Source organism: Macrobrachium rosenbergii, chromosome 42 (genome assembly GCF_040412425.1).
Source record: "Macrobrachium rosenbergii isolate ZJJX-2024 chromosome 42, ASM4041242v1, whole genome shotgun sequence".
NCBI classification, from domain to species: domain Eukaryota; kingdom Metazoa; phylum Arthropoda; class Malacostraca; order Decapoda; family Palaemonidae; genus Macrobrachium; species Macrobrachium rosenbergii.
Window position 1 is genome coordinate 33,887,061 of NC_089782.1, and position 12,477 is coordinate 33,899,537.

General features: G+C 37.9%; 1 protein-coding gene across 1 annotated transcript; it reads left to right on the forward strand.

Annotated features, from left to right (window-relative positions):
- The first annotated feature begins 11 nt into the window (after positions 1-11).
- LOC136828218 (myb-like protein X) lies at positions 12-8,427 on the forward strand. Its single transcript, XM_067086061.1, has 5 exons — positions 12-109; positions 1,536-1,582; positions 2,324-2,880; positions 5,631-6,045; positions 6,819-8,427. Exons 1-5 carry the CDS (start codon positions 81-83, stop codon positions 7,403-7,405), a joined length of 1,635 nt encoding a protein of 544 aa, XP_066942162.1. The 5' UTR covers positions 12-80; the 3' UTR covers positions 7,406-8,427.
- The last annotated feature ends 4,050 nt before the right edge of the window (positions 8,428-12,477 follow it).

The following is a 12,477-nucleotide window of genomic DNA, read 5'->3' on the forward strand; positions in this document are numbered from 1 at the left end:
AGACATGCGGAACTGTGTCATCGTGAAGGCGCCAACTGTGAAATTTGTTTACATTTGTACGAGTGCTTGAGACCGTATTTATGATAATGGAGCTTGCGGATGGCAAGAGGTAGTTTATTTAAGCCCATTCAAGCATTAGATTTAAGTGAAAATGTGATAATGATATCTTATTGTAGATAGGATGAATTAGCGTAGATTATTTTTTATTGAAACGTTATTTGCGGAGGTTAGATTATCCAAGGCTATTTCTGCTCTAAGTAATGGACGTCCAGTATTATTATAAAATTCGTCAAAAATTTCAGTGGATTTCTTCCCCTGTGGCTATTTTATCCAGTAGGCTGCGGGGTAGGATTGTAGCCTGTTGAGAATGGACGTAGATTGTTAGGCTAGGGTAAGGCATTGGTATGGCAGGCCTTATGTCAGTCTTAGGAATTTTGTGGGACATTATGCAGAGTAGCGAGACGGGTATTCGGTAATTTCGCCTCCTAGCATAAACCACCAATGTTAAGTGTTATTTGGAGGGTCCAGGAGGGGGCAATGCCCCCCAGACAGGTCAGGGCACGGTGCCCTTTGTCAGGTTAGGTAGATAAGTTCTGGTTGGGTCTGGGCATGATGCTCTAGGGAAGGTTAGGTCAAGGTTGTTTTAGTTAGGTCGTAGTCAATGCCAGCGACCCCATGTCCAAACAGAAATTTAGTCCTGTTGTTCTGTTTCCAAAATTAAATGTTACCTCGGCGAGTCCAGAGGAGGTGAAGCCCCCTCGGCCAGGTCAGAGCATGGCACCCTAAGTCATAGGTTAGGAGGGTAAGGCCTTGTTAGGTCAGCACATGGCATTCTAGGAAAAGTTAGGTCGGCCTGTTTTCACAGTCAAATTCTATGCCCCTGCTTGTGCCCAGTCACCCAGTCAGTCTTCATGAGAGAGGAGAATCAACCGTGACTCTTCCTGTGCTTGTATCTCTCCCGTGGAGTCCATATTTCCCCAGACTTTAACATCCGTATGGACCATTGCGAGCACTTCCCATTTCCTCTGCTAGGTACTGTTTCGGATCATCCTCAGTCCACGACCGTCTTTGGCCTGTTACCTCATAGCACAGAACCTGTGATGTGCACTCCTGCTTGCATAAATCAGATAGCATGGCTGGTTTTATTACCAGTCTAGGCCCAAGAGTAGGGAAGGGAGATTGTTCTGGGTTGCCTTTGGTACCCTTGGATCATGATTTCATTTGGAAATCTAGGAAAGATAAAAAGTTTTCTGAATTTGTGATATTTTAAGTACTGTAATGAAATTAAGAATGCTTTTTACTTAGCAATAATATATTTTGATGTCAAAAAGCACATGCCTGTACAGTAGTGCTTTATTTTTAGCTTAAGACTAAATGTGACATCCTTAGCATTTTTCAGGTTTTTGCAGTTAACTTTGACATTATACTTCTGGCATGCTTGTCTAAAGATAGAGTTCTATAGTTTTTATAATTGTAGTACATAATAATGGAACTTACTTAGTGCAGAATCTCACTAACACAATTTTTCATTTCAGAACTCGAAAACCCATCAGTTATGCTGTACTGGATTGTTCAGATGATGGTAAGTTTAGCAAATTTTTAGAGTCCTAGAAGGTAGTACTAAGTACATAATCACATAATCTTGGGGAAAATATTCCACCAAAACTCTAAACACTTTAAGGAAGAATCAAATGCTGTATTTTTGTGTATATACAACATACAAAGCTTTTTTTTATTTACTATGTATATATTAAAGCCAAGCTTAGATATTAAACCTTGTTCCTCAGTAAAGAAATTCTTGAATTGTATCTTTAGTGAGTGTTTATATCACTGTAGGGGACCCTTTGTCACATTAAATAATCATATTTTTTGCAACAAATCTTTTGAATTAAGTTTAAATTCATCTTGTGGTTATGCCTTGTTAACATCATTGTAAGTTTTTATCACTGGAAATATCAAAAAGAGTGGTGAGTACAAAGTATGAAATATGTTTTATCTTTAGCACAGAAGTCAGTTCTCTTTATTCTGTTTGTAGCTGTAGTACAAATGTCTGTGGTTCACAGAGTCAGGGAACGAGTGCTTGGTAGGTTAGATGCGGAGCCTCCTTGAATTGTTTCTAACCATCACTGCTAGTTTTATTAGCCATTCAGCCCTTAGCTTATTTCCTCTTACCCGGGTTTGTAGGTACGAGTAAAAATAAGCTTGTAGCTATGTAATATGAAGAAGTATTCTAATATTTTTGTTTTTTACATTAAAATTTAAAGTAGAATTGTGGTGTCATGTAGTGCCATGATTGCGACTTACTTTTACTTCTTTATTTCAGATGATTTCTCCGAATATACCCCTCCGGTTAAGAAGAAGAAGGATGAGAAGGACAGGTCAGACAAGTCATCATCATTGAGTGATAAAAGTAAAGCTGATGACAAAGATAAGTGTGACGGTAGCCAGGAATCCAGTAGCGACCACGGCAAAGATAAAGATAGAGAAAAGAGGCGTGACAAGGAGAGGGATGAGAAACGCAGGGATAGAGACAAGGACAAACGAGACAGGGATCGTGACAAGAGAGACAAAGATCGCGATAAACACCGAAAGAAAGATAAGCACAGAGATAAAGATCGGAGCAGAGAGAGCAGAGATAAGTCCAGTTCGGAAGAAGAGAGACGTAAGCACAGGAAAGATAAAAAGCATGACAAAAAAGATAAGGAAAGGGAAGATAAAGAAAAAGAAAATAGGAGGAAAGCAGAAGAAGAAAATGACTCTGATTTTAAAGACAGTGTTTCTTCACCTAAACCGAACAGTCGCAGTCTGACGACTACGCAGAAATCTCCGGGTCGAACACCTCCAAAAAAGAGGTTGACCGTTGAAGAGAGAATGTTTCAGGTATGTTAAAAGTACAGTACTAATAAAAATTTCCTGCAGTACAGCATATGTTCCTACAAGGATGCAGACGCCTTTCGTATGGTTGCACTTTCAGCAAAAGCTGGTCCGGTTATTGAAGCTTGTTAGCAAGATAAGTCACAAGCAGCCAGTGAGTGAGGGGCCGGTGACCCGCCCACTCACTTGCCTGGCAGTGTGACTTGTCTAAAGCTGCACTGTTATTAGACATCTTTACAGCTGTTAGACTTCTAGCATGGTTGCTGTTGTTGAACCAATTTTTTCTGTTTCTAACCTTTTACTGATGGCGCTGGTTTTTCTTGTGGTAATGTGTTTGACTGTTCCACAAATGGTGATGGTGCCTGACTTTTCACTCTTTGGGAAGCTTGATCAGTGTAGATATATCAGGATATGGCATGGTGTGTGGGCACTTTATATTATCTATAAACACTGACCCTCATTCTGTCTCGTCTTTCTACAAAGTTCAGGAACATATGACATCTTTGAATTGCTTGAAGCATCATTCTTTATTGTTTGCCCAATGGAAGAGGTACATCTCCAAGAGGAAGAAATTAAGGAAGTTTTGTATTTTTGAGGGTAACACACCTCCATTTTTCCCAACTACCCTTAAACAGCAGTCCCATATGACAAACCTGATTCTGCCATTGGAATAGTTCCTTCTTGTTCCCCCATGCTCAGGATTTTGTAGGTGAGGATCAGGATGAGATATTGCATGTGGCGAGACATTTGCAGTACTGTACTATCTGCAAAGGACTTGACATTTTAGATCCAAGTGCCCACAACTTTTTTCTGGTGCTGGTAGACTCAAAAGAAGGTGGTGGTCAAGAACATGTCTCATTCTGTCATCGAGAGTTCATCAAGCAGGCATATGAGTATTGCTTGGTGCGGGTGATGGCTCCATACCCCGGGCTACAGCTCACAGGTCACTTTAGTGCTCCAGCTTTGGCTTCAAGAAGAACCTCTCAGTCTCCAGAGGTGTTGAGGGCAGGCGTCTGGCACTACCATGCCACCTTTCGTCCTTGTACCTCAGGAATATTGCCCATTAGGTCTTAGACACATTCTTGTTGGGGCCTGTGGTGGTGCTGAACACATTGTGTCGCTGCCCAAACTTCATTGGACAGAAAAGCATCTGAGCATTCATGAAGATAAAGGTCATTTGAATCTCTCTCTCTCTCTCTCTCTCTCTCTCTCTCTCTCTCTCTCTCTCTCTCTCTCTCTCTCTCTCTCTCTCTCTCTCCTATACAACAGCTCCAATCCCTGTACACAGTGACAGTGGTCTGGCTAGGTACACATTAGTTTGTAGATGTGGTTTTCTCTCCATCTGCCTTTGGCAAAGGGAGCCTGGTAGAACTTTATTATCTTAGATAGATTGCAATAAAATTGCTACCCTTCGAGCTGATTTTCTTGTTACGCAATGGAAACTTGGGCTCTTTGAAATTTCCTAGAGCAAGCTTACAAGAAAACTGTACTAAGGACCTTGTTAGCCTTACTGTCATAAGTGCTTGCTTTACAGGTATTTATAGGATTCATCCTTCCCCTATTCTTGTATGTGACTGAAAAGTTGGCATTTCTTGGGGGAAGAATAGTGCCAGTCTTGTTTTTCATGCAGTACCTCTTGCCTAATGAGGAAATCTCCATGTTTAAGACAAAGGTTTATATCTTCATAGAAACTAATTGCAAATTTGTAGTAATCTAAATTTTTCCTTAATATGAAAAAATTGAAGTCTTATCTTATCATAATTTCTGTACTTCAAAGTAGAGATTGGCTTGAAAATTTTGTAAGATAAAGCACTTGACATATTTGGAGACACAGGACCCCTTTCTTAGCTTGTTCTTTTTTTAATTTATTTTATTTTATTTATTTATTTATTTTTTTTTTTTTTTTTGCCTCCCTTTAGTCACCAGACACTGTTTTTACATTGCCATTCAAACCTTTATTTTTCCATTGTTTAACTATTCCCATATATTCTCCCCATGATTCCGCTAAGATAAGGTCATCAGCATATGAGGTCTCTGCCATGAGAAGGAAACAAGTCAGAATTTGCAAAGTTCCAACAACAACAGCTTCAGCAATTCAAAAACTAGGACCTTCATTTTGAGGTCAGATTAAAGCAACTGCATTTTAGATGAAGGAACTGTTAAAGTTTTTGTGATTTTGAATCAAGAACAATTTGGTTTGATTAGATCACTAGAGGAACAAAAGATCAACTTTTTACAGACCAGTAGTTAGGCATATTGGAACTGTGGTGTAATTTGTATTCGGTTGACTTATGAGTAAAGGATGTATAATTCTAACAACTACAGTATTTACAATATTCAAATTATTATAATACCTGACGAGGAAGGAATTTATTTTACTAGAGGTGCCTTCTTTCCATCCCATCTGGTTGGCACCATTCCTTTGTCCAAATAAAGTCAGGTATAGTAATTATAACCTAATTTCCATTTCATGCACTCTTAGGAGCCACTTAGCCCCCTTATCTTCTAACCAGACCAAGTCATTTAAGCTTATCGTGAAGTGAATGGTTTGTGTTTATAAAAGGAAAATTACTTAGGATACTGTATACAGCACTTTCATTAATGATTTGTAAACAATATTATCAGAATGGTTTGGGTATTATGTATGTGGAAGTTTATGAAAATAAAGTAACTTTAATGCCTAAATATTTATGAAAACAATACTCAGTCTTGCACTGATGTTTGTCATCCAACCAGTAATAATATGATGTTTCCAGAGAGAACTTGAAGCCGCGCTAGCCATTTCCAAGATTGAAACGAGCGAATCTGCTGACAAACAAGACTTACCAGGGAAGGAAGGAGTGGCAGACATAGCTGGGAAGAATGCGAGTTCTGAGAATCCCAGTGTTGAAGACATTCACAGAAGTCCTGGTGTGAATAAGGTAGATTCAGAGGACACAAAAGACATTTCCAAAGAAGGAGAGAAGAACGAAGTACAAGGAGCGGCCGCTGATAACACTGTATCCTCTGGAGAAGAGAAAATGAATGAAGAAAATAGAACTGCAACTACAGAGGATAATAACATGCCAGAGAGATCTGCTAATACAGCGTACGAAACGGAAGAACCGCAGCCCTCTACTTCGACAGGGATGACGAGTAAAAGACAGAGGAAGAAAGTTGTCTTCTTTGAAGGTATGGTAGTGTGTTGGGTTTTTGTTTGGAATGACCCTGACATTGTGCCTCTCATGTGATACAAAAGTAAAGTCATTTTCTTTTATTGGCTGCTATATTTAAGAATGATTATTACTGCTTTAAAACATCTGTATGTTTAGTTGAACTTAAGTAGTCATATGAATGTCTGTTTGGCCAGCTTATAAAGTTTTCCATTCGCACAGCTATACTTTGAAAAATTATGTACTTTAAGTCTTTGTATTCATAAAAAGTGTGTTTCAGATATATGCGTATACAAAAAATATTGTACAATACTTTGTATACATGTGTAGTCTTGAGAAAAATTATGTATACCTTGTATACATGTGTAGTCATGAAAAATTTTAAACTTCGTAAAAGGTACTCTGTGACTAAATGATGTTGCTTTGTCTGTGAAATTATGCTTTGACTTTTACTGCGCACGTTTGTACTTGGTCTCTTTCCATTGGGCTGTCTGACGTCTTTAACCTGCTCCAGATTTCACCGTTCACTTAAAATCAAATTCTTTGCAGGAACCACACAAGTCAAATAATGGTAATAAAAGTGAAAGTTGGAAGCTTTAGTAGAAAAATGATCTTGTTGAAGCTCGGAGTTTTTGTCAATAAGTTCTTAATTTTTGCTTCCAGATATATAGACACATTCAACAAGATCACAGGTTTAAATCTACATTTGATTCTTTTTATTATAATGCACCAGCTTTTTTGCTTGAATTTTTTTTTATGAGTGTCTTCAAGTAGAGTTTTTTCTCTTTACAGAAAGTGACTCTGAAAGCTTTGATGGCTTTGATCAGTGTGAAATGTCAGAGGAGAGTGACTTCGCACCAAGCCCTGTGAAAAAGAAAGGAAGGAATGCTAAGGAACCCAGGAAAGCCAAACTTCCAAAACCTCCTAAAGGGTCAGTCAAGGAACAGAATGTGACAAGAAGTCCCGTAAAATCTCCAGGCAGACCGAGATCGACAGCAAAGCAATCTGTAAAGGAAAATACTATACCAGTGGCAAATGGGGCATCTTCTCCAAGAGTGGTTTCATCCACCGTTGCAAAACCACCAGAAATTAGATCACCGGTAGGTAAAACAGTTATTAAACCAACTGCAAGGACGCCGGAAGTGAAACAAGCACAAAAGACAAAAACTGTCGTCCGTACTAATACTCCATCGAGAGTAGTGGATGCTTCAAAAGCTTGCACAGTTAAGGTTCCTTTCCGAAGTCCCGTGCAGTCTTCCAGTACAGCTACACCAAACTTCGTTCCAAAATCACCTAATCCATTGCAGAGAATAGGAGTTCGATTAGGACTTTCAAGAACAAATTTCAAACCACTACATCCAAAGGCAACAGCCAAGTGAATTGACGTGGAATTCTTCTGTCATGTGTGAAATGTATATTGAAATGTACATTGTTTCATATCTTTTGTATTGTAACTAATTTTAATGTTTTGTAAATTATCTGGTTTGGAGGACACGATGTATTTTAGGTACATGATTCTCCATGTATAAGTTATATGCATGACTGTTGGTGCATGTGAATATGCATACCTGGCTTTTAAATGTGAATGAATTCTTTGTTTGCAAATTTTGATAGTGTGGTGTGAAGGATAAACGAGAACTTATTTCTCTTCAGTGCAATTTGAAAGTGTGCAAGGATCTCTTCTTAATGGGTACTGTACTGTCCAACATACAAAGCACTGCCACAATGTGATATCGCTTGTTGTCGCTCAGGTTTTTTGTCGAGTTTTTGCATAAAATTTAAAAATAATAGAATACAGTACCTCATTTAAGAGCATTTTTGAACAGGGGCTTGAGAAAATATTTGAAGATGGTCATCACAGACAGACGGGTTAATCAGAGGTACTTGATCTTTGCAAACAATCACAGCCCTCAGTTCCATGTTTTGTATATTCAATCTGTACAGCTTAGTCATTGAGAACTGGTGTCAGGAATACTGTAAGACTTATACTTATTGCAGTTGTTCAGCCTTAATGTGTGCAACACTTGAAGATACAAGTACATAATTATTTTTTGATATTGTTCTCTGTCTCTTATCAACCTACTCGAGGTTTGCATATTGTAAAACCCATGTTCCACAATTAACATTGGCCATAATATTACCAAGACTGATGCAAAACTTATTGGAGTGTGCTTTTGAAATGGTAAAGTTTTGTTCTTCTGTGACGGCATGTATAGCATTTTCATTCTGTAATAAATTAATTTTTTTCATCGTACAGTAGAAGGAATTTGTCGCTTCAAATGTGGAAAGATTTGAAAGTGTTGATTCTTTTACTTATAAAATTATTAGACTTGGAGAGAATTATTTTAGCAACAGTATTAGATTTGGAGAGGATTATTTTATTATACGTCACTGATTTCCATATAGATTATTCATTAGCCTTGGCTGCGTTCTTTTAGACATTTTTATGTTGAATCTTTCACCGCCATTCTCAGTTAACAGAATCTTTGATTCAGTAAATTTTAACATACCCTCCAATGCTAGAAATCCCTTCCCGGGTTTCTCAAACTAAAGGGCTCGTTAAGATTTGGTGATTTGCGAATGCAGGATCCACTGGAATACAAGACACAAGACTCTTGGTCATAAATATTGTAAGAATTCTTGTGGAGTTAAATAAGTTAGGAACAAAGGAAGTTGGAAAGTGTATTATACAGAATATCAAACTCAGGGAGAAAGCAAATATTGATTCTTGGTCAGTCAGGTGACATAAAAATTAAAGAAGACAGTATCTTGCATTACGATGACATAAAACAATGATGATCTGATTATTATAACCATCTCTCAAACAGAAAATTCAAGGGATTTTGGGGAGGATGGGGATACAGTCTTTAGAAATAAAGAAGGCTATAAGTTAAATAGAACAATGGCAAGGCACCAGATGCATCAGAAGTGCAAATTAAGATATTAAAGGTACATGCTGTTGTTTTAGTTTAAGTTGGCATTTTGCCATCACAGGCTCTTGCTCAGAGTAGCCTGTAAGAGTATTCAGTGACGTGAAGGTGAGAGTTAAGGAAGTGATTGATTCAATATTAATGAATATATTGTACCAGTGATGACAGTGGTCAGAAGAAAATTGAAAGGTTTGAGAGGCTTGATTGCAACCTCTCTAAACCCTAAGGTACCTATAAGTAGGAGAAACAGTACGATAGCAGCTAGTAAGAGGAAGTTAAATCATTCAAGAGGAAAAGTGGAGGTCCTTGCTATAGAGAGGGGGTGGGGGAAGACTGGATACAGAAACTAAGGGTAAGAGGAGATAAATCCAAATGACTAAGAAGAAAGCACGATGGTAAATATTTTTAAACAAGGCAGGTACAGTAATGGAATGTGGTGTGTAGGGAGGAATCAGACTAACAGAACTTTGGTTAAAGGTTTTAGAAAGTGTCAGGTGAGAGACTACAAGCAGTTTTGAAGACTGGTGAACAGTTTGGTTTCATTTGAGCCACAGGTATAGTTGGTGCTGTTTTTATCAATTTGGCAAAGAAAAATGAGGCAGGAAAGTTATATGAAACTCCGCATTACATTTACAGATGTAAACAAATCATTTGACAGAGTATAAAGGAGGTAGTATTTTGGTTTTTAAATGAGAAAAAGCGCCAGAAAGGCTGGTTAAAATGAAGTAACAATATAAAAGAAAGACAGAAGTAATGATAGTCTATGGCAAAGCAGTTAGAACTGGTTTACATAAGAGATCAGCACTTAGCCCATTTTTTCTTTATACAGGTTATGGATGCATTGAGTGAAGGGATAAGGAACAAAAATCGTCATATGCAGATCTTGTGATTATGGCAAAATGAAGAAATGCAAAGAACAGTAAGAGAGTGGCAGGAAACTTAAATGGGTTGGTATGAAGGTAAATGTGGTATCCAGCGAGCAGGGAGGAGACAAGTTATTTATACAGGATATGAGAGGCCTACATCAAATTCTTTGGATATGCTTTTAAGCCAGGCAGGAGGGTGTGAGTCTGAGACTGATAGGATACAAGCAGCTTGGGGGATATGGAGGGAGGTGACAGGTGTTGCGTGTGACAAGAGAATGCCAAATAAGCGGAAGATAAAGATCGATTGCACTGAAATCAGACCAGTGATGATGTATAGTCCAGAAGCATAGGCATTAAGAATGAAAGAGGAACAAAAGCTAGAAGGAGCAGAAATAAATATGGCGAGATGGATTTTTGGGCTCTGTCCAACTCTCTTGAAAATTACAAGAGTTTTAAAGATTAAACTTGTGTTCCATACTGTGAATGTTGTAGTTTTTATTTTTCAAAGAATAAAGAATCTGCCCCAGCCGATTATTTCAGTCCAAGGTCCAAAATCACATACATTAACGCCAACTTAGAAACTATACTGTAGCTTAGTTTTCACTGATCCTGAGGTATACTGTACTAAGATATTTTAAAACAGGTATAATCTCTGATTCTCCTGCTTATACTAGTCATCGTAATAACTTGAAAATGAGGCTATAGAGTCTTTGAATTTTAAGGTTCCATCACTTGCACACCTGGTGAATCGGGGAGAACAGCAAGAATTGATTAAAATAATCCTGGTGCGTGGTATTTGATCATACAATACCAAACGCGTCAAAGGAACTACAAGTAGACGAATTCATTCACTGAAGGAATCAGTTACATGTATAATAACGTAGGATTTCTTAACGCGAATACACACAGATAGTGGTCTTCTGAGTGACAATGGGTCACTGTGAGGCAGACCTTCAATGCCTGCTGTCGACTTTCGGCCATCATGATGAACCGTGGCTGCCCGCACGTGATAGCTAACGTTCTTTATGTCTGTCTGTTCCTTTCTCTGCTTAGGGAAGAAGAAGACTGATTGATTGATCAGATAATCTGACGTTACGAAAACCCAGGCTAAGAAAAGGAGAGTTAGAACAGAGACGGGCCGTGTCAGGATACAAATGATGTCCTTTTCAACTGGAGTTGAAACAGTTTCGTTTTAGCCTGAAAGAGACTGAAAGGAAATTCAAGGAATTAGCAGACAACAAACATACGTATTAATAAGCAATGAAAGGAAGGTAGGGGAGAATCTAAAAAAAATAGCTTTCAAAAGCATTAAATATAATAATAATATCCATTACCCACATACCTTTAAATCTACTTGAGTCAGTGCAGTAATTCACAAAAATAAAAGTGTTGAGAGAGAATGGGTCAGGTACCGATCTAATTCCTAGCCATAACTTAATCAATTTTACTCATCGTTCAATCCAAACTGTCCCTTGGCTCATCTTTCAGTCTCATTGGTTGAGATTTTGGGGGCCAGGGGGTGCTGAGATAGTCCAGGAGGACGATTTGACCATTTCTCGAATAGTGTGTCTTTAGATGTGATATCGTGAGGACACAGTAACTGAGAGGTAAGTCAGTGTTTAGTTTTGTCAAGGTTTGTTGTAAAAGTTACAAGATCATAAAAACCATCGGTTAAATAACGATAATATTAATTGTAACACATTATTATTATGTTTATTATATAAAAGTGCCTTAATTTATTGTAATGTATAATGGCTGCCAAAACAGGATTGGCTATATGACATAATTGTAATAATAATATTTATGGAAAAGTGACCAGACAGACATTATGCAGGGTAAATGTGAGAGAGAGAGAGAGAGAGAGTGATGAATCTGATGCATCATCAAGCAGACCTATCAAGGAAGCACTTTATTCATACCTCATAAGAAAGACCAAACTAGCTTTAGTAGAATGGCTTATATAGCAATTCTTGGAGGGTGAAGCTGCTAGCCCTGTATGACATTCTCTACACTGGCTTTGATGCACCTCAGTCGACTGCCCACCATATACAAAAAGTTACATAGATTTACCATACAATAATAAAGATTTTCGTTTGATTCACTGACGTCTGTTTTAAAAAAAAATAGTATGACAAGAGACTATTTTGAGGGATAAAGACAAGGCCTTCATGCATACACTTACTCGATCATACAAACAGGCAAACTTTGTTCAAAAAACATATATTTCTCTTGAATAAATCGAAAGTTCTTTCCAGCTGTTATATTGTATTGCTTACACTATTCTTCCCACATGGTAAGAAACGTCTTAAGCCGAAATAATTATTCTGAGTAGGCCTATTTTTGGGCGTGATCTTGGTGTGTAGACAAAGAATAGCCTAGACCTTCAATAAGCATGATAAAGCCACTTGATGTGAGAACGAACGTTCTGCTTTTCCGTGTATAAATCCATTTTTCCGTGGATTTAGACGTGGCAAATTTGATTCATAACTTTCAAATGATTTTATAAAAATAATGTAAAGCAATCTAAACATGCGTTTCTTGTTTCAGCCATTATTTTTGCATCGTTCTTGTGCTAAAAAATTCTTTATTTTGTCAACTTTAGTTAGAATTTTTGCAGTTCCAGTAGATCTCTCTCTCTCTCTCTCTCTCTCTCTC